Source organism: Salminus brasiliensis, chromosome 7 (assembly GCF_030463535.1).
Source record: "Salminus brasiliensis chromosome 7, fSalBra1.hap2, whole genome shotgun sequence".
NCBI lineage: Eukaryota > Metazoa > Chordata > Actinopteri > Characiformes > Bryconidae > Salminus > Salminus brasiliensis.
The window spans coordinates 29,111,101-29,132,872 of NC_132884.1; the positions used below are offsets into that span (position 1 = coordinate 29,111,101).

Here is a 21,772-nt window from a genome sequence, read left to right on the forward strand (position 1 = left end):
TCTTTAACATGTCATTTTTATTACTTCTGTTATGTAAGTCACATGCAAAAACACTGCAATTTTAAATAGACAGCACCACGCTGAACATCAAAAAGGTGACTATAGGAAAAAGACTTTCCACACATTTTAACTGGAGTAGCTCCATTACTGCATTACTAAGCACTGATTAGCACTGATTGTATGCTGATAGGTAGGGCTGGGCGATATGGTAAAAATACTATATGACAATATTTGACTTCTTTAGCGATACCCGATATTTATCACGATACATATAATCACAGACTGTCATCAGTAGCAACAGATTCTTATAAACTACTATTTAGATACTCTCTCGTACAGTGATTTTTATTCAACATCTGCTGAACATCATCTAATTAAACCAGTCTAATTACATTGTCTGTAATGAAACCTGCAGCTGATCAGTGTTTATTAAGCACTAACAAAATCCTCGATATGCTTAGAAAAGCATTTTGTTTTCACAATAACAACATTCATCACAATCCGAAAAAATATCATCATATTGCCAAGCTCTACTGATACGATAGCTGCAGCCACCAAGTTTTTTGGTGGTATTATTCTATCAATTTATCAATTGAGAACTGTAGACATTATTTGCGCATTTCTCTTTTTTTAAGTTTCACACATGTTTATTTGCATCTGCAGTTCATACTCAATGTGCGGCTGGATTACCGGATATCCTGTCTGCTGAGTATCTTTAAGAGAGAATTTGATGAGAGTAACTCTCAAGCTGAACCCTCTATTAACCCAGATTCACACACTAGCGTTCAAGGTAAGACACAGTGTATGTACATTGGTGTTTAGTGAGGGGATATGTCTATATGTGGTTATACTTGAGTGGATATCAGTGTGTGTGGGTATATATGTGTATATAAGCTCTTGTGTTGCTCAGGTGCACTTGACTTTGAACACATTGAGGAGCAGGCAGAGGGAATTTTTGGTGGAAGGTAAGATCTATGTTTTTATGGATTATCATACACCATATACCTGGTGTGCATGTGTATACCTATCAGTGTAATGTATAATCTTACTCTTGTATATTTGTACGTGTGTGTGTCTAGTGAGGAGAATACCCCTTTGGATCTGGATGACCATGGTGGTCGGACGTTTTTAAGGGTTCTTCTCCACCTGACCATGCATGACTATCCTCCACTAGTGTCCAAAGCCTTGCACTTGCTTTTCAGACACTTTAGTCAGCGTCAAGAGGTTCTGCAGGCCTTTAAACAGGTATCTTAAACACTTTCACACACACACACACACACACACACAGACACTTACAGACTTAACACCAGAATCTGAGTTTTAAGATTCAGTTGTTGTAAATGTTGTAAATCATTCTGGTGTTCAGTTATTCATCCTGAGACTTTTCCAGTAGTCAGTAACTGCTATGTTCAGTACTCAGTCTGGAAGTCACATGTAATTTACACACTTCTAAAAGTGTGGATTTAAAATGTGCAATCAAATGTGAGCCCTTAGAAGTAAAAAGGCACTCATAATCAACATTACAGTCTACTGACAAAAAGCATTTCATACCCCTCTAGTAGTTCTTGGATTCAGGTTCCAACCACTGTTTTTAAATGGAAAACTCAATGCAAATTGAATGTACCTTAACTTGTTATATCCTGTATATAATCCCATGCTTTGCCACTCTTATAACTACATTATTGCCACAATTGACATCAGTTCTTTGGCCCCAAAATAGATCCCTGTGGGACTCCACAAGATCTGCTAAACCAAATTGTTACAAAATAATTCACAATAGGATCTTTGTGCCATGTAAGCTGTTGTGTGTTGTGTAGGTGCAGCTCCTGGTGACCAGTCAGGATGTGGAGAACTACAAGCAGATAAAGGCGGATCTGGACCAGTTGAGGTCTATTGTGGAAAAGTCTGAGCTGTGGGTGTATAAGAGGCAGGGGACGGACTCGGGGCTTCACACAGGAGAAGGCATTGCCACAGAAACGCATCATAAGGTCTGTATGTAGTGCACTACAGTTCTCTGGTTATGATGTAGTTATTCGGTTATCTAAATGCTAGACTTAACTTAGTTTCATGGACTCCTGCACAATGAATTTGGTATAATTTCTGGTGCTTTATAAATAAAGCCCAAAGCTTTATTCCAAGCTCACATATCTACATCTTTATGTTATAGTAGGGGTATTTTATTGCACAAATTAAGGTCTCTTTCATTGTGCAGGTTAATCTATGGGAGATGTCTTAAAAGCAAACTAACCCAGAATGTTTGGGAATGTATTTATTTTCTATTTAACAGAGTGACTCCATTTCTGATGGATTAGACAAACCCAAAGTAGAGAGCACCAGCAGCTCCAACTACCGCCTCGTGAAGGAGGTTAGACTTTGTATTCTCTATGTAGCTATAATCATTTTTATAGTCCTAAGCTGTATAAAGATGTATGCAGAGCCATGTATGTATTTTTGTGGTGTGTGTGTATATGTGTATGATTGCAGATTCTTCTGAGACTGAGCAAGCTGTGTGTGATGGAGTGTCTTTCTGGCAGGAAAAACAAGAAGCAGCAGCAGCGTCTACTCAGAAACATGGGAGCTCACTCAGTGGTCCTGGAACTGCTGCAGATCCCTTATGAAAAAGTAGGTGTAGTTGGTGGTGGTTCGTGTTGTTTAGAAATTGTACCTTTTTGTCACTTTGTTGTGTTGCTTTTGTGCATGTCTATGTGTATGTTTGTGTAAGGGAGAGGATGTCTGGATGCAGGAGATTATGACACTGGCTCATCAGTTCCTTCAGAATTTCTGTGCTGGGAATCAGCAGAACCAAGCACTGCTTCATAAACATATCAACTTGTTCCTCAATCCTGGAGTAAGCTTTTACACCACCACCCACAAATACAAACACATTAATTAAAACAAAATAGGATATTGAAAATTGGATATCTAATGTATAGTGGTTTTCTCTCTCTCTTTTCTATCTTTTTCTGTGTCCATTAGATTTTGGAAGCAGTGACCATGCAGCATATCTTCATGAATAATTTTCAGTTGTGCAGTGAGATTAATGAGAGAGTAGTGCAGCATTTTGTTCACTGTATTGAGACGCATGGCCGCAGCGTCCACTACCTTAAATTCCTGCAGACCATTGTCAAAGCTGAGAACAAGTTCATCAAGAAATGTCAGGACATTGTCATGGCTGAGGTTGGTTTTTGTGTGTGTGTGTGTGTGTGGGGGGGGTAATATCTGTTGTTATTATTTATTTATCAGAGCACACAAGTCAACTTAAATTGTTTCCAGTTATTGACTTTATCATGGAGTTATTGTTTTACATTGTGCACAGTTTTATACTTTATCCTTTCTTTCTCTCAAACTCCTAAAAGGGCCCTAAAATAGAAAACTTTATTTACATACAACGCACATCAGATGGGAAGCACCAGCTATATTTATTAAACTTGAGAAATGAGTGGCAGTAAGTCTTAAAGCTATCACTTCAGCTTGCGAATAGCAGTGGTTTTGCTACAGTGCTAAAACTATGCTATGACATGCAAATTCTATTTGCTGTCAACCAGCAGAGCTTTACTTTATGTAATTTCCATAAAATGTAAACATCAAAGAACAACTTAAAATACTCAGTAAATTATGCTGTTCTGTCTCTTGCCTCTTCTAATCATCTCTCAATCGTTGACAAAGCACTGTTCTGTGAGGTGTTTTACCTACCACCTACAGTTTCTCGTTCTCATCAGTTATGAGGCTCCCCATTGTTTACTGAGAAAATTGATGGTGTTTGAGTCATGCTTGACAACATAGTCATGTATGTACATAGTGTAGAGCAATGGCAATACGAAGCATCCCTGCTAGCTCTATGACATTATACAGGAAACAGGACACAGGAGACTTTATTGTCATTTGTACATGGGGTGGAACAAAATTGTGATCCCAAGGTCCTAGTTACACCCAAAGAGCAATTATTTGAATACATAAAATAATAACATATAAAAGGGTAGACATAAATTGGAAAAGTGGAAAAATAAAAAAAGGAAGCAGCAATATGCTTACAATGAAGCTGTGGTTCAGCAATGAGAAACCTGTACAATGAAATGATGTTCAGTTATCTGTGTAAAACAAACTGTTGAAGGAATGTAGCAGCTGCTGTGGGCTGTTGGTCATGAACTGTATTGTTTGGGGGAAAAACAAAATTGTAAACACTTTTGCTTCTAATACATACAAATCAGTTTTACAAGTCAGTTTTATTACTTGCGCTCTGTAATCCTGGCCACCATGTTTGGTATCGTGTGCACTGTTACCGGTTTGGAATTTTTATTGCTTAGCACATTCTACACATTCTATATACAGCTCGGTGTGTTGTATAATAGTGCAGTGCATGGGTGTGTGTGTGGGTGTATACAGTCTAATGCAACGTTTGGTAAGCCTCAACAAATCCTAATTGCTGAAATTGACATCATGAACCAATAAAAATATAACATATTAATGTATCATATCCTTTAAAAACTTAAAAAAAAAATAAATCAAATAATTAATCAACTGTGCAGAAGTGTGTTCTCTGGAGGGGAGTGTATACTTAGTTTTACTAAACGTTTGACTAAGAATGGCCAAAATCATATGACTGTGCATGCTTTTGCAATCCTATTTGTGTGTTATAGAATATATGAAGTACCAGATACATATCAAATATATGGTTGGCCAATTTACTGGACATGGATTAAGCCTAGTCTTTCACTAAATACCAGTGCAATACCAGTGATGAAATGTCATTAGAAATCTAGGATTGGTCTTAATCTAGGTCAGTAAAATCAGTTTGCTTCAGAACCAGAACATTTTGTAGGCATTCGTTTTGTTGTAATGGAAAGTAAGCTATATCATAAAATAAGCAGTGCTTATTATAAGATTTGTGAATGGAAAATGTAAAGAATGTGACCTTCCTTCACTGAACTGCAGTGTGTGTCTGTCTGTGTGTGTATGTGAGAAGCTGGTGACTGCAGGTGAAGATGTCCTTGTGTTCTACAATGACCGTGCATCATTCCAGACATTGGTACAGATGATGCGTCTTGAGAGGGAGCGCCTAGATGAGAACAGTGCTCTCAGGTGTGTGTATGTGTGTGTCTGTGTGTATTTGTTTAATGCACGCCTTTCAGCAGTTTACTGTGTTGGTGGGCCTGTCGTGATTTTATGTGTTCTACCTATGTGTGTATTTTTCTCCTCCAGGTATCATATCCACCTGGTGGAGTTGCTGGCCGTGTGCACGGAGGGTAAGAATGTCTACACTGAGATAAAGTGCAACTCTCTTCTCCCGCTTGATGACATTGTGCGTGTGGTCACCCATGAAGACTGCATCCCTGAGGTGTGTGTGTGTGCTGTAAAAGACAGAAATGTTATAGGGTTGTAAACGACAGGAATGTAAAGTGAGTCAGTGAAGGGTCCGTTATGAGTGCAGTAAAACGTGAGTGTGTGTATAACAATGTCTGTAAGGAAAATGAAAGCTTTAAAGAGTGGGCCTGTCTTTATCAGGTGAAGATGGCGTACGTGAACTTCCTGAATCACTGCTATGTAGATACAGAGGTGGAGATGAAGGAGATCTACACCAGTAATCATATGTGGAAGCTGTTCGATGACTTCCTAGTAGACATATGCAGGGTAAGAAGCCCTGTCCTGTGTAATTGCTGGTTTTCCAAAAGCTGATACCTCATCTAGTGCTGGCACAGTGAACTTATTGTGCCTGTAAATAATCCTCCTTCGCTGTCATGTCACATAGACTGTTGTTGATTGTGTGATTTCTGCAGGTATGTAACAACACGAGTGACCGTAAGCATGCAGACACAGTTCTGGAGCGCTATGTGACTGAGACCATCATGAGCATCGTCACAACCTTTTTCAGCTCACCATTCTCTGACCAGAGCACCAGCCTGCAGGTGACAGCAATCACAGCAACTAACCAAAAACACTGTGAAAAGTGTTGTCAACAATACATATTGTTTTCTGTAACATATGCACGGTATTTGTTCATCTCTCTGTCTTTCTCAGACCCGTCAGCCAGTGTTTGTGCAGCTTCTGCAGGGAGTGTTTCGTGTGTACCACTGTAACTGGATGCTCCCGGGTCAGAAGGGCAGTGTGGAGGGCTGCATAAAGGTGCTGAGTGACGTGGGTAAGAGCTCATCTTTAATGCAGAAGTCTGTCCAATGCCTTTAAAGATGAAAAGGTCTTTTGGTTCGTTTACTGACATTATGCTTACTCTCATTGATGCTGGAATAGAATAGAAATATTTTGTTTATATGTATGAAGTAGATGCAATAGAGAATATACAGGGTTTCCATGCTTTCTGGAAAATCTGGAAAACATGGAAATGTAAATACTGTTTTCCAGTCATGAAAACTCCTGGAAAATAATGAATCTACTAGAAATTGAAAAAAATTGCCCATGTTGTACATATTAGTGAGAAAACTTATTCAGCCAATGAGATTGCATGTTTTAGCCACTGTCGCCCTAGTCTCTGTGAATGTGAACAGACACATACACTGGATACACCAGATACAACACCTTGCTAGCTAGCATCAGTCAGCTATATTGAGTCTAGCTGCATGTCATTTTCTCCCAATTTCACAAACATACATGTTTTAAAAAATGAGGATGTAAGCAACTATTTAATCTATTAAACATAGTGCTGGTCGATGTGACCTCAAATTGCACCACATGTGTAAATTCAATTTTACAAAGAGGCATTTAATATGCTCATTGTATGTATGTTGTAATGACATGGACTTTATCTTGGAAAGGTCCTGGAACCCTTAACATGGTCTAAACAGTTGAGAAACACAAATAAAAACAGTGAAGTTGTGAGCAAAGACATCAATATATATTATCTGTGCTTACCCTTACTGGTTTATACAAGGGAGCAGTAACTACTTGTAATTTCTTGTCGCCACGTTTCTTTATCACTGATTTTTTCAAAACAGCAGTATTACTACTAATAATAATTGATTACTGCAGAAAGTTTCTAAAGCTGTGTTCTGTGTGTATCTGCTATACAGCTAAAGGCCGGGCCATTGCCATCCCAGTGGATCTAGACTGTCAAGTGAATAATTTGTTCATAAAGTCCAACAACATTGTGCAGAAAACAGCTTTAAGCTGGAGACTGTCTGCCCGCAACGCCACACGGAGAGATTCTGTGCTAACCGCTTCCCGCGACTACCGTAATATCATTGAGAGACTGCAGGTGAGGGGGTGACCATAAAACATGACATTTTTGCTTGTGTTTTAGTTTTTTCTGAAAATGATCAATGATATTTCAGCTTCACAAGTCCATGCTTTATTAGGGTCAGAGATTTTAGCAGGGTTTGTGTTATTCTTATTGTCAGTACCTACTGTAAGTGTGTGTCCATGTGCTTGTTCTTGTGTAGGACATAGTTTCAGCATTAGAGGAACGGTTGAGGCCTCTGGTGCAGGCTGAGTTGTCTGTGTTGGTGGATGTTCTCCATCGTCCAGAGCTGCTCTTCCCCGAGCACACTGAGGCTCATCGGAAGTGTGAGAGCGGAGGTTTCATCTGCAAGTAGGCATTCACAACCTGTCCAACACACTACCCGTATCAAGCCTTGCATTTTGTCAGTGTTACATTCAGAGACTTTAACCCTTCGTATTGTAAATTTGCCACTTTTGTGTTGGCACTAATGTGTTAAACCCCAAATCACTATTCCCATGTCAACACACTGATCTGGTTTATATTGTTCATTCAGTACCATATATAAATACTGGCTTGAATATATACTTTATGTTTACTTTATTTATTCTTTTTCCACTTTCACATTTATGCACAATAGTAAAAACATATAAGCTATGAAATACACTCTATGGACAAAAGTATTAGGACACTCACTTATTGTTTCTTCCGACTAATAAGGTATTGAATGAAGCACCATCATTCCAGAGAAGACAGTTCCACTGCTCCACAGCTCAATGCTCTGGGGCATTATACCCCTCTAGCCCACACTTGGCATTAGGCATGTTTATCTGCTCCAGAGAGTCATATTCTATTAGGAATACTTCTCTACAGGGGCTAGACAAGCTGTGCATGTGCATTTGCACATCTGCGTCAGCAATGGGTATAATTCATTTTAATGCATTCATTAGAAGGGGTGTCCACAAACATTTGTTTATGTAGTGTAACACAGTTATGCAGTGACCATAAAGTCTTAAAATATTTAATTGCATATTTTAGATTTGTACTCTCTCAAGCAACTTCTTGAGCCACCTGGGGTGCTGAAATATTGTCTCCATCGTTTTCTCTACAGGTTGATAAAACACACAAAGCAGCTGTTGGAAGAGAATGAAGAGCGCTTGTGCATTAAGGTTCTACAGACCCTCCGGGAAATGATGACCAAAGACAGAGGATATGGAGAGAAGGTAACATGAGAGGAACAGGCTAGTAAAAATGTCAAAAAAAAAGTCAGATTGTAGGTCAGGGAAGGAGTAGGTTGTCCAGAGCATACACCTTCAAATGTTAGTAAATGCCAGGAGCTTGACTAAAGCACTACTGTGCTGTTGTCATGGTGTCACTAGCTTGTCCCCTTTTTCCTTGCACTTAGTGCATGTGCACTCATGCTTTTAACTTTAATTGAATGTTCTCTCAGATCACCTTAATATGTGTTTATTGTATGGGTTTGATAGTTGCATGTTTATTCCTTTTTAGGTTTCTGTTTAACCGTAGGTCTCTAATTAATCACTGGTTTTATTTGACATGTGCGCACTCACCTGCTAATCCAACCTTCACTCCTCTTTTTCAGCTCATGACATTTGATGATGAGATGGATGTGTCTAAGGTTGTTCTCTGCTTTCTCATTCAACCTATCTTCTCTTCTCCATTTTGTGGTCTTTCCTCTCTCTCTTCCTTCCTTCTCTCTAGAACGGTATTTGTAGAGTGCCGGAGCTCCTGGCTATCTCCAGCCATGTGTAACTGTTAGGATATGAAGGTTTTTGGGAGTAATGTTTAAAAAAAAACGATAAAATATTTTTTTTATAAAATCTATTTTTGTTGCTGGTCCTTGTGTTCTTGTGTAATGTTCTGGTGTAGCTGAATGTTGAGTGCTTTGTAGCACAGAAATACACTGTAGAAATTTAAACAGGTAAACTTTTAAGTTTAAGGTGACTAGCTGAACACTTTTTTAAGCTTAATGTCTCTTGAAGGCACTAAATTTCCCTCTCAGCAAACTGTATAAAAAATCTGTAAAAGTTACTTAACATAATACAAAATAATTAATATAAATACTTAATATAAAATCTAAGCTTCATCTAGCTTATACAGATATTAAGATGTTGACCATTATGATGAGGTCACAGTTCAACTTTTTCTGCCCTAAGGCGACAGTGTTTGCCTCTCTGGCCAGTATACAGTCAGTTCTGGGAGTTTTCTTAATCTTCCAGATCTTGGCTTGATTTACTGCTATTTGGTAATGACATTTTTAGAAATGTGATAACTTGTGTAGCACTGTGGTACCTCTTAATATTCTTCCCCTGCTTTTTAGGGATCATTTGAGTTTCAGATCAGTTGAGTTTCAGCACATGACCTGTGACCTGTCTGACCACTGTGTCAGTTAAAGCCTAACAAGTTAATTAAACTCATGGACAAATGTTAAGTTAATTAAATAGAATATAGCATGTTTTAAATATTTACAACCCTAATAGTTGATTCCCAAATCATTTTAAGTTCACCTGAGTATTTTTTTACAGTGTACATGTGGGGCTTTTTTGTGCAATAGTGAATTACGTTATTATTGTGGTAATGTTCCCTTGTTTTTGGAGTAATTTCCTGTGCTAGTGGAAAGCAGTATAGCATCAGCTGCAGTGACTTTGTTTGGAAATCCTCTCATTCTCAGCATGCTTATCTTACCCTGCACTTTTCACATCTTTCCAATAAATGCATTTGAACTTGAATTAATGTGATTAAGAACAAATTGCATACTGCAGACAATCATTGCTACAGTCCCATCACAGTTTGAATTGTTACAGTGTGCTGCATGATGCTGTGTATGTATGTTATGTGCTACTGCATGGTGATAATGACTAACTCTGTGTTAGTGTTCTGTTGTTGCTCTGCTCACTCACTCAGGAGGTGGATGTGAGTCTGCCACCAAAACAGCAGGAGGATCAGAGGAGGGTAGGTCATCCTGACCCCTGACCCCTGACCTCTGGAATCAACGCAACACTGCACTAACCACACACACTGATTTAATCAGAACAATGTACACATGTGTTTGCTCAGAAAGAAACAAATGTACATGTGTAAGCATGAAATAGCAACTTAGTTAAATAAACACAGACCAAGATTTGGGGGCTTGTATGGATCTGTTATGCTCAATTAAATTAAAGTAACCCTGTTGTAGACGTAAATGAGAGAGAAAATTACTTTAAAAGTGAATTTACGCTTAAGCTAAATTAATTAATTTATTATATATTTTTTCTATATTAAAAACAACATCATTTTGTGTTGGGGTTTGCATACACTATATGGACAAAAGTATTGGGACACCTGTTAATGCATATTTTTTCTCAAAATCATGGGTATTAAAATAGTTTATCCTGCTTTTGTTAGAGTAACTATCTCGTCTATGGTGGTATTGTGACGAGTGAAGTATTGGATGGAGCACAATCATTCTAGGGAACACAGTTCCACTGCTCCACAGTATAATGCTGGGAAGCATTATACCCATCTAGCCCTGGCCTGGCATTAGACATGGTACCAGTAGGATCTTGTGTATTTGCTCCAGAGAGCGCCATTGTATTGGCAGTACTTCTCTACCAGAACTAGACAAGCTGTGTATGTGCATATGCACATCTGTGTCAGCAATTAAAGTACTTAACCTTAAGTACTTAACCTTTTGTCCACAAACATTTGGACATATAGTGTATGTCCATACATAAATCATAAAAAACAGACACAAACACTGCTCCTCTACATATCTGATAAATGTACTATTACAGGGAGAGGCTCTCAGACAGTTGCTGGTGAACCGTTACTATGGTAACTTTAGGAGTGGTGGGCGGAGAGACAGTCTGACAGCCTTCACTAACTCTGCCCTTACACCTGTAAGTCCAAACAAGAACCAGTCAGGTGAGTGCATGGAGGAATAGTTCAATAACCCTTTATTACTAGTATTGTTTACAGTTTTTAATTAGTCACCAGAATTTTTACTTTCTTGCTAAAACATTTGACAGCATCCTATGTACCATTTACATTAACAATATGCTGTTTGCGTGTGTGATGTGTGTCTTGTGTGCTGATTAGGTGCTCTGAGTCGGGCTGAAATGTCTCTAACGGAGGTCCAGTGTCACTTAGATCGCGAAGGGGCGTCTGACCTGGTCATCGACCTCATCATGAACACAAACAGTGACCGTGTCTTTCATGAAAGCATCCTATTAGCCATTGCCCTTCTGGAGGGTGGCAACACAACCATACAGGTCAGAACAAACTCAGACTGTTTCTCTGCCACGTCTGTGTGTATGGATCAGAATTTAGCACTTGCTTAACCCCTAGAAGTCACAGTTATCACTGCCATGGTGTCATATTAACTACTATTGTATGTTTGTCTCCTTGAAATAAGTGGAGGTATTTTGTAGAAAGAGAAACTATTCTTATGCAATAGACATGAAGGGAATACAGAACCTGTTAAAAGAAAGTGTAACTTTAATTCATTACACAGCTATGTTTGGAATACTGAACACAGACAGATCTGTCAAAGACAGATAACTTGACAAAATGAATGAAAATAGGTAATTACTGTATATTTATTATCATTTAATATTATCATCATTCATTCATGAGAATTTTTCATTCTCATAATTCTTGAAATCAAGTGATAGCAGTAGTGATACACTATATGTCCAAATACTTGTGGACACTTCTTCTAATGAATGCATTCAGCTACTTTAAGTTGCACCCATTGCTGACATAGATGTGCAAATGCACACAGCTTGTATATTACCTGTACAGAAGTATTGGCAATAGAATAGGACAATGATAATAGAATTGACAATAGATAATGGAGCAGATTCATGGCGCAGATAAACATGAATTTATTGGCACCATGCCTAATGCCAGGACCAGGCTAGGGATATAAAACCTTTTGGGATGAGTTAGGGAGTTGGTGATGTGGTGGGATGGTAATCGTCCAACATCCCAACTACACTAATGCTCTTGTTGCTGAATGCAATTAAATCCTTACAGCTGTGACTCCAAATCTAGTAGGAACACCTTCCTCTGCTGTAGAGACAGTTACTTCAACAAAAGCAGGATACATATTTTTAATACTCTTGATTTCAGAAGAAACAATGAATGAGAAGGTGCCCCAATACTTTTGTCCCTTTGTTAATGAATTATAGTAGTCAGTATATTTGTCATGTTTCATCTTTCTGTCTGTTTTGTTGCAGCGGTCCTTTTTTAAACGTTTGACAGAGGATAAAAAGTCGGAAAAGTTCTTTCGGGTTTTTTATGACCGAATGAAAGCTGCACAACTAGAGATCAAAGCCACAGTCACTGTCAACACCAGTGATCTCGGTAACAAGCGTCGCGACGATAATGGTTCAGAGCGGGATACACCTCAGCGCCGGAGAGGTCAGCTGTGTGCGTCATTATCTATAACAGATGATGAAATTGATTAGCTGTGCTATGTTATAGGATTGTGATGCCTAAATACACCAGGACACATGATCCAGAACTGTGATGACAGTGAAAATTACCTAAACTGTATTGAATTATTCTTGAAATATGTATTGCTGAAATATTGTCATAATGTTCAGAAAAAGATTCAGTAGTGATGGTCACTGACGATGCACGTGAGCAGCTGTTGGAGGCGTCAGTGGTGACAAAGAAGGCGTTTGGCTCGTACCGTCGCGATGCTGATCCCGAAGAGGCTTACGGTCATGCAGACGGAGACAGAGGAGGGGGAGACAAAGGAGCAGAGCAAGGGGAGATGAGTCCTGTCATTCTCATCATGGAGCCAATTCTACGCTTCTTACAGCTACTGTGTGAAAACCACAACAGAGACCTACAGGTGTGTGTGTGTGTATGTGAAAAAAGGAGGCTCAGTATTTACAATTACCATGCATTGCCTAGTTTATCTAATGAATCCCTCATTAAAGTAAACCAGGTGAGCTGCTGGTTCACAGAGAAGTCAGAAACCAAGCTTATGTTTTTTTTACTGTAACTGTATTTCTAACCAGCCTTACTGACATGTTTCTTATATTTTTTTTGTATTTATTCTAATGTTATGTTATCTTTTAATGGTAAATGGTAAACTGCTGAGATAAATAGTTCTAACTGGTTTTAGTGGCTACATTTACCTTAAACAAATTCCCTGGGGTAAGGAGGCAAAAACTCTTCTTTTAATGTACATACATGGGAAAAGATTTTCCTAGTAGTTCCTTAGAGCATTTCTATCAGCCCTTTTGTCATGAAATGCTTATACAATGTTAAGAACTCCTTGCTGAATTTAAATGATAAATAACATATGTTGAGATATGTTTTTTGGACAGTGACAACAGTCAGATTGTGCTGGTGGGAAGGTGAACGGGACTCTAAATTAACTAGTTCTTCTATAAAAAACTTGTAAACACCCTGTTTTCGTCTGGATTCATAGTCTCGCTAAGAGGAAATAAGCTTTTGTGTACATGTAAATCTAACATTTGTCACAGATAGACTATATGTTCTAGTCCATGTAGAGAAGTACTGCCAAAAAAAACATGAACCCGTTGGCACCATGTCTAATGCCAGGCCTGGGCTAGAGGGTATACAACCCCGAGCATTGAGCATTGAGCTGTGGAGCAGTGGAACTGTGTTCTCTGGAATGATGATGTTCCATCCAAATGTTTATGGGATGTTTTGGTGAGTTGTGGATGAGGTGGGGTGGTTATCATCCAACATCTTGACCCCGCTTGTTGCTGTGGGGACAGGATGTTCCTGAATGCAGTCGTCCTTTTCGCTGAATGCAATCAATTTCTCACATCAATGCTCCAGTTATCTAGTAGAAAGCCTTCCCTGGACAGTTATTCCAACAAAAACTCTTTTTCTAAAACCCTTAATTATGGAAGAAATGATGAATAAGCTGGTGCACCAATACTTTTATCCATGTAGTGTATAGTGTAATTGTACAAGAAGTGTGTTGCTAATTAACACATTATTTTTGACAGTCATATTTTTTGTACAACAATTATTTTATTTTTCTCCACACAGAATTTTCTGCGCTGCCAAAACAATAAGAACAACTATAACCTGGTGTGTGAGACGCTGCAGTTTCTGGACTGTATCTGTGGCAGCACAACAGGAGGCCTGGGCCTGCTGGGCCTTTATATTAACCAACACAACGTTGCTCTCATTAACCAGACTATAGAAAGCCTTACAGAGTACTGCCAGGGACCCTGCCATGACAACCAGGTACACACACTCAGTATGTCTTTATCGTGCATCCTTATAGACAAGGTACACACAAGCAACTGGTGTTGTTTTTCATTAAATGTACGCTGGTTTGTGTTTCTGCAGAATTGCATTGCCACTCATGAATCTAATGGTATAGACATCATCATTGCTCTGATTCTGAATGACATCAATCCACTTGGCAGAAAGAGGATGGACTTGGTGTTGGAACTAAAGGTAGCTTGTTTAAGCAGCTGAAGAGATTTAGATCTAGTATTATGCCATTTCTGTTTGCTGGCTTTGGAATTCATGATCAGTTGCCCTGTAACATTTTACTTGCTATGTTGTCAGAATAATGCCTCCAAACTGCTGTTGGCCATTATGGAGAGTCGCCATGACAGTGAGAATGCAGAGAGGATTCTGTACAACATGAGGCCCAAAGAGCTAGTGAGTGATGTGCCTTTTGTTTCCCCTATGTATGTAGCATTTTTTATAGTAAGGTAATTTGAATCAAGCTTGTATGGAGAACATGTGTGTATGAAAAGCCTGTGTGTTTGTGCATTAGGTGGAGGTGATAAAGAAGGCCTTTCAGCAGGGGGAGGCTGACTTTGATGATGATGAGGAGAACGGAGAGGACCATGCTGCCTCACCACGCAATGTTGGGCACAATATCTATATTCTTGCTCATCAGGTACACAGACACACACACAGAACATATTTGATTGTATTTCTGTGTTCTCTATAGGTCAAATCAGTTATACAACCAAATCACATACACCAGCGTTCTTGCCTTAGACCAAGATGACAGCACTGTAACAGGCAGCAGCCAGTTCCTGAGAATTTGGTGTTTTTGCCAATCTTCAGTTTAGCAGCATTCCACATGAGGCTATTTAGCTAGCTGGCAGGCAGTATCCTGGCAAGGACATTTAAAACCCTGCCGAGACTTGTGTTATCAGGAAGAATTGCAAAAAGTAATTATAATTACAGGGTTCTTGTTACAATACTAAAAATAAAGTTATGACTATGCTAACAAGGTGGCATGCTAGACATAAACCAAACACATCGGATAACATTCTGATTCATTTGATTATCATCCAAAACAGCTTTTTTAATTCTAGGACCAAATCATAGGGCTAAGAATGATCCTGTGAAACCACATCAGTGCATTTGTTGCACTGACCAGTCGCATGCCTTTTACACAATATGTGTAAATGTCTGTGGACCCCTTCTAATTAATGCATTAAGCTACTTTATTTGCACCCATTGCTGAGAGATGTGCAATTGTACACACACAGCTTGCCTAGTCCATGTAGAGATGTACTGTCAATAGAATAGAACTCATCATGACTCAAACATGAACACAGAATAAAGCACATAAACATGAACCTATTATGAACCTGTTGGCACCATGCCTAATGCCAGGCATGTTCTAGAGGGGTATAAAGCCCTCAGCATTGAGCTGTGGAGCAGTGGAACTGTGTTCTCTGCAATGATGGAGCTACATCCAGTAGAAAGCCTTCCCTGGACAGTAGAGACAGTTACTCTGACAAAAGCAGGATACACAATTTTTTAACACTGTACTAATGAATGAGAAGGTGTCCCAATACGTTTGTCAATAAAGTATATGTAGAAAGCAGTTTAAAAATATGGACTGAATACACATACTTGTGGTACCTGTGAAAACTGTGTACTTTACTTATTAGTACAGACTTACATACATATCTAAGTATCTGTTTAAAACTTGCTTAAAGAAACTTTCTCAAAATATAAATAATAATAAATAACCCTTCACTCCTAATGTGTAATCTCTTAATTCTTCAGCTATCTCGTCACAACAAGGAACTGCAGCTGCTGCTGAAACCAAGTGGAGAAGACCAGGCTCTAGAGTGCTACACTAAACACACTGCTCAGATAGAGGTGACAAAATGATGTGCATATATTTACATGCATGCATGCAAAGTTGCAGTAATGTATGCACATTCATACCAAAACACACCCATAACTATTTTTGAATATATTCATAGATTATTAACATCATAATTAAAATACTGTGATCATTTTTGACCCTAGTCTATAAAATGAGCTTTCTCTGTCAGGTAGCATGGCTCACTCTTAGAGGAAGAAGCTCTGTTATTCAGAGATGGCTCGGAGTAGAGCTCCTGCTTTTTTGTTAAAAAGAGCCAGCTGAGGTGGTTCATGCATCTGATAAGGATGCCCCCTGGTCGCCTCTCCTGTGGAGGTATCCTAGGCACGGTCAACCGGGAGGAGACCCAGGGGAAGACCCAGGACCCGTTGGAAGGGATTATATATATGGCCTGGGAGAGTTTGGGGAGAGGAGAATTGCTGGAAACAGGGTGCATGGGCTTCTGTGTTCGTCCTGTTTTCACCCCTGAATTGGATCAAGCGGATAAGAAGACGATGATGCTGATAATGATTTTGTATAATTTAGTTTTTGTGTTTATGTTCATACATGCAGATAGTTCGTCAGGATCGCACTATGGAGCAGATAGTGTTTCCTGTGCCTCATATCTGCTCCTTCCTGACAAATGAGTCAAAGCTGCGAGTGTACTACAGCACAGAGAGAGACGAGCAGGGCAGCAAGATCAACGACTTCTTCCTGAGAGCAGAGGACCTCTACAATGAGATGAGGTGGCAGAAAAAACTACGAGGTATACTTTGTTATAGGCTATGGGCAGCCATGGCCTAAATGTTAGAAAAATTGGTTTGGGACCGGAATGTCGCCGGTTCAGTCCCCTGGCCCAGCTGGAAGTGGCAGTGGGAGAGTGAAGGAGCAGTGTTTTCTTCTTTTTTAGTATTGATGGCATTGAGCAGTGTTGAGGTGACCACCCAGTGTGTTTTCACTGCCCTTATCTCTAGTGTGACTATATGTGTGTGCTCAACGCCACGGATTAGTTAAATGTGAGGTTGAATTCTGTTGTACTGCTTTGTTTTAATGCCTATAAAGTTTGTTTCTCGTTCTGTAAATACTGTATGTGGGTTTAGTTTGGTTCTTGGTTTAAGCTTAGTGGTTTGGTATCTATCAGGTCGATGGTCTTACTACTTTAATCTTTCATAAGGTAATAAGTTGCCACCAGGCTTGGAGTGCTGCTAACTGCACCAAGGACTGTGTAGCACCGCATAACCCCAGTCAAATTCATGTAAAATCCAGTAGTATTATTAGACCACATCAGTCCACATGCTTCTTTCACTTTCAGTGACGGGTCTGTATCTCTAATTCACATGAAAAGAATGTTCTTTAGGTGGGGCTGAAAGCGACTGACCCCTGACTGTAGGGGGAGCCCAGGAGCAAGAAATGGCAATTCTTTAATTGAATTTAAATGCTGCTTTAAATTTAAAATTTAAATTAAATTTAAACTTGAGATGAAAGGATGGAACTGCATGGTATGAAAACAGTTTTCATCTTTTGTGTGTTTCAGCCCAGCCAGTATTGTACTGGTGCAGCAGGAACATGTCCTTCTGGAGTAACGTCTCCTTTAACCTGGCTGTGCTCATAAATGTATTGGTGGCGTTCTTCTACCCACTGGACAGTGTGAGGGACAGTGAGTACTACAGCCAGTCTCCGACACCTGAACCATACATCCTCACACTGAGACTAGTCTGTGTGGTTTTAATTATGTGCTTTTATTTCAGGCCCACTGGACCCATCTCTATCTCTGTTGCTATGGGTGTGTGTGTTGGGCTCACTGGGTTTTGTTTTACTGTTGCCCAGTCCAAATGCAGTTCGGGTTCTGGTCATTTGCTCTGTTCTACGACTTGGCTTCTCCTTAGGCCTTCAGCATATGCTGTCTCTGCTGGGAGCTTTTAATGTAAGTAACATGCACTCTTGCAAGCACAGACTGTACCACTAAACCAATAAGCCACTGAGAAAGAAAAATTGTACAAACAGAACTGACCTAAATATTATATTACAGTACTCAAAGACTTTATTTATCATGAGCTTTACAAAACTACTGCTAATGCTACTGATAGCACTCTGAGAGCTGACTGTGTTTTCCCTCTTTCTGTCTGTTGTGTTTAGGTGTGTAATAAGATTGTGTTCCTTCTAAGTTTTGTGGGTAACCGTGGGACCTTCACACGTGGTTACAGGGCGATGGTCATGGACAGAGAGTTCCTGTTCCACCTGCTCTATCTCCTCATCTGTACACTTGGCCTTTGTGGACACGTCTTCTTCTACAGCTTACTGGTGCCTTTTCAAAAAAACTTCAAAATTCTACTTTAAATCATGGCTTATCTTTAGTGATATCTAATATATCTATGGAGGCTATATTTTCTTCTGTTGTCTATCTTTTGATTTTGAGAGGTGCCGCTAAGGCTTTAGACATGTACACTACGCCAGAAAGGAGTAGATATACTGTAACTGGCCCAGAAACAGAATGAAAACAAGTATTCTAATAACCTAGCATGCTATAACCCATGTGCTTTGTTTGTTGTTGTGTGTGTGTTGTGAACAGCTATTTGACCTGGTGAACAGAGAGGAAACTCTGCTGAATGTGATAAAGAGTGTAACGCGTAATGGCCGCTCTATCGTGCTGACAGCTGTACTGGGGCTCATTTTGGTCTATCTCTTCTCCATCGTGGGCTACATCTTCTTTAAAGATGATTTCATCCTGGAAGTGGATCGCATCCCCAACAGCACCCTGGGTATTTAACTCTTTCTCTCTCACAAACACACAAATTCACCCACAACTGAACTGTTGAATCAAATATCAGGGTTCGTACGGGTCCTGGAAAACCTGGAAAGTCATGGATAAAAAATAAACATGCTCAAATTGTGTACTGAATAGTCCTTGAAAAATAACAACATTAAAAAGGACTTAAAAGTGAAATGAGTTTTTTATGTGTCTGTCTGGTGCATACACATTTTTATTTTTTTTTGCACAAAATGTTTCTAGTGTTCTCTTGAAATCAACATTATGTAGCATTTTTTTACCATAAAAGAACATATTTCATTGTATTTCATTTTTACCATAAAATAACAATAAAAATAATTGTCATGCTATGCTGACTTAGCATCAATCAAGAATTTTAAGAATTCTGTCTCTGTCATTGCTACTCTGGGATTTAATGCTGGTTAAACAGGCAAGACAGCGCTTGGGAAATCCTGCAAGTCATATTCGTGTAAAATTCTGTACTCTACCGCGTCATTCCACAGGATACTTTCACTTTTGGCGATGATTCTGTATCTTTTGGTCCAGAAATGCATGAGTATAGCGTGTCCTTTAGAGGTGGCAGGAATTACACATCCCAACTGTAGGGGGGGCCTAAAATCGTCAAATTAAAGTACTGCAGTTTGACTTATGTAGATATACAGTAATTTCCTGTTTCTCTCTCTAATTGACTCTTTCCATATGTGTGTGTGTGTTTGTCTATGTGTGCTACAGAGGAGGGAGTTAATCTGGCCGGTAGCTTCCTCTCTGATGGAACGTGCAGTGTAGAGAACGGGACTTGTGTGTCTGTCGATGCAGAAGAAGGTCAGCAGTGAAATCATTCTCACGGTCTAAAAGATTTGGTAGACAGTAGTTAACAAGGACATTTTGACATGTATGTGGGTTATGTGCTTTTGTGTGTGCAGATGATGTTGAAAGAGCATGTGATTCTCTGTGGATGTGTATGATAACTGTACTTAGCCATGGTCTAAGGAGTGGAGGAGGAGTTGGGGACGTGTTGCGCAAGCCTTCTAAAGAGGTATGCTCATTCTTACACGAGTGGACAATACATATCTTTTCTGAGCATTGTGTATATTTTTAGTTTATGGAAATGTAAGTTGAAATGCAGTTTATGGAAGTGCTTAAAACTGAACAACTGAATGTTTCATTTAAAAGAACTTTAGAAGTTGTTTCCAGGTGGTACAACTGAGTGAAGTCTTACAACTGAACTGAACTGAACTGAATCTAACAGTGCCTTTTGTCTGTCCCGTTTTACCAAAAACACAGAAACATATTATTGAATCATGCTATTACATTTTTTTGCCACACATAGATGAGAAGGCTAGAATAAACAATACATGGTTATGTCTGTGTCTGTGTTTGTGTGACTGTGAGTGCAGGAGCCTCTGTTTGCAGCAAGGGTTATATATGACCTACTGTTTTTCTTCCTGGTCATCATCATTGTGTTGAATCTGATCTTTGGTGTCATCATTGACACATTCGCTGACTTGAGGAGTGAGAAACAGAGGAAAGAGGAGGTGCTGAAAACCACTTGCTTTATATGCGGTGAGAATTCACACATGCACACTAATACACAGAATCACTCAGGGTGCTTGTTTCACAGTGGACAGTGGGCATCCACAACTGCTCACATATAAAGTGTGTGCAGAAGTAATACACTGTACAATGTTGTAATCAGCTGATGTGCTGTTCCTGATTCTAATTTTAGGCAGTTTAAGTAGTAATTACATGAAGGGGTGCCCGAAATTTCTCCTCATAAGAAAACTGCTGTTGATTACATTTTACAAATTAATTTCTCTTAATTTCTTTATTATATTTAGTTAAACTACCTCCATCTCTCTGTATTCTTCAGGTTATGATCAAATGTCTATATTTGCAAATGTGTTAAAAAAAAGACAATAAAATGTATGCAGCCTCATAACTGTATATTGACATATATTATATAAACATATAATTGTATTTGTGGCATGTTTCTGCAGGTTTGGAGAGAGATAAGTTTGATAATAAGACAGTGACGTTTGAAGAACATATCAAGGAGGAGCATAACCTGTGGCATTACCTGTACTTTATCGTGCTGGTCAGAGTGAAGGACTCCACTGAGTACACTGGCCCTGAGAGCTACGTGGCTCAGATGATCAAGGTGATTGAAATAAATCATCAAATCTGCTGCACCTGTTTTGGTCTGCACATTTCTTATGAATTTTCATATTACGGTGGCGATGTCCTTACTGTGGTAGTAATACATCCTATATAGATGAGCATGTGCAGTGAACTACCTTATCATATGTAAACTGCTACTACTGGTAGTGTTAACCTGGAGCTGCAGTAATTCTCCTGTTAAGGCTAAACTGAGTCACCGATACTAAAACACTGATGCATTGAATGTACATGATTGACATTTAATATTAGTTGTTTTTGAATGAAGTTATTATGATGTACACTTATTAATAAGAACATTCAAAGCAATTTCTCATTCTCTTCACAGGAACACAATCTGGACTGGTTCCCGCGAATGAGAGCAATGTCTCTGGTGAGTAGTGATGGAGAGGGAGAGCAGAATGAGCTGCGTTGTCTGCAGGAGAAACTCGAGTCCACCATGAGGCTCGTCTCCAACCTCACCAATCAGCTCACTGAGCTCAAAGAGCAGGTGTGTGGATGTGTTTGTTTATGTTTGAGAATTAACCTGGAAATACAA

At 39.3% G+C, this 21,772-nt stretch overlaps 1 protein-coding gene across 6 annotated transcripts in view; it reads left to right on the plus strand.

The window, feature by feature from the left end:
* Positions 1-21,772, plus strand: part of itpr1a (inositol 1,4,5-trisphosphate receptor, type 1a) — a 45,836-nt gene that overhangs the window by 22,518 nt on the left and 1,546 nt on the right. For 2 of the 6 annotated variants that reach the window (XM_072684471.1, XM_072684475.1), the window contains exons 24-60: positions 664-790; positions 911-965; positions 1,080-1,245; positions 1,818-1,988; positions 2,288-2,365; positions 2,485-2,622; positions 2,723-2,848; positions 2,977-3,177; positions 4,964-5,079; positions 5,200-5,335; positions 5,503-5,628; positions 5,775-5,903; positions 6,016-6,136; positions 7,020-7,204; positions 7,389-7,537; positions 8,277-8,388; positions 8,769-8,804; positions 10,091-10,138; positions 10,963-11,092; positions 11,267-11,439; positions 12,409-12,592; positions 12,778-13,031; positions 14,210-14,410; positions 14,516-14,626; positions 14,741-14,836; positions 14,955-15,080; positions 16,211-16,306; positions 16,866-17,058; positions 17,827-17,949; positions 18,041-18,216; positions 18,429-18,593; positions 18,862-19,051; positions 19,792-19,881; positions 19,983-20,095; positions 20,457-20,622; positions 21,057-21,217; positions 21,563-21,724. In XM_072684471.1, the coding sequence (XP_072540572.1) occupies positions 664-790; positions 911-965; positions 1,080-1,245; positions 1,818-1,988; positions 2,288-2,365; positions 2,485-2,622; positions 2,723-2,848; positions 2,977-3,177; positions 4,964-5,079; positions 5,200-5,335; positions 5,503-5,628; positions 5,775-5,903; positions 6,016-6,136; positions 7,020-7,204; positions 7,389-7,537; positions 8,277-8,388; positions 8,769-8,804; positions 10,091-10,138; positions 10,963-11,092; positions 11,267-11,439; positions 12,409-12,592; positions 12,778-13,031; positions 14,210-14,410; positions 14,516-14,626; positions 14,741-14,836; positions 14,955-15,080; positions 16,211-16,306; positions 16,866-17,058; positions 17,827-17,949; positions 18,041-18,216; positions 18,429-18,593; positions 18,862-19,051; positions 19,792-19,881; positions 19,983-20,095; positions 20,457-20,622; positions 21,057-21,217; positions 21,563-21,724 (5,130 nt within the window). Of the gene's footprint in view, positions 1-663; positions 791-910; positions 966-1,079; positions 1,246-1,817; positions 1,989-2,287; positions 2,366-2,484; positions 2,623-2,722; positions 2,849-2,976; positions 3,178-4,963; positions 5,080-5,199; positions 5,336-5,502; positions 5,629-5,774; positions 5,904-6,015; positions 6,137-7,019; positions 7,205-7,388; positions 7,538-8,276; positions 8,389-8,768; positions 8,805-10,090; positions 10,139-10,962; positions 11,093-11,266; positions 11,440-12,408; positions 12,593-12,777; positions 13,032-14,209; positions 14,411-14,515; positions 14,627-14,740; positions 14,837-14,954; positions 15,081-16,210; positions 16,307-16,865; positions 17,059-17,826; positions 17,950-18,040; positions 18,217-18,428; positions 18,594-18,861; positions 19,052-19,791; positions 19,882-19,982; positions 20,096-20,456; positions 20,623-21,056; positions 21,218-21,562; positions 21,725-21,772 lie in introns of those variants that run through there. The other 4 variants (XM_072684472.1, XM_072684474.1, XM_072684477.1 and 1 more) reach the window with 4 other exon arrangements.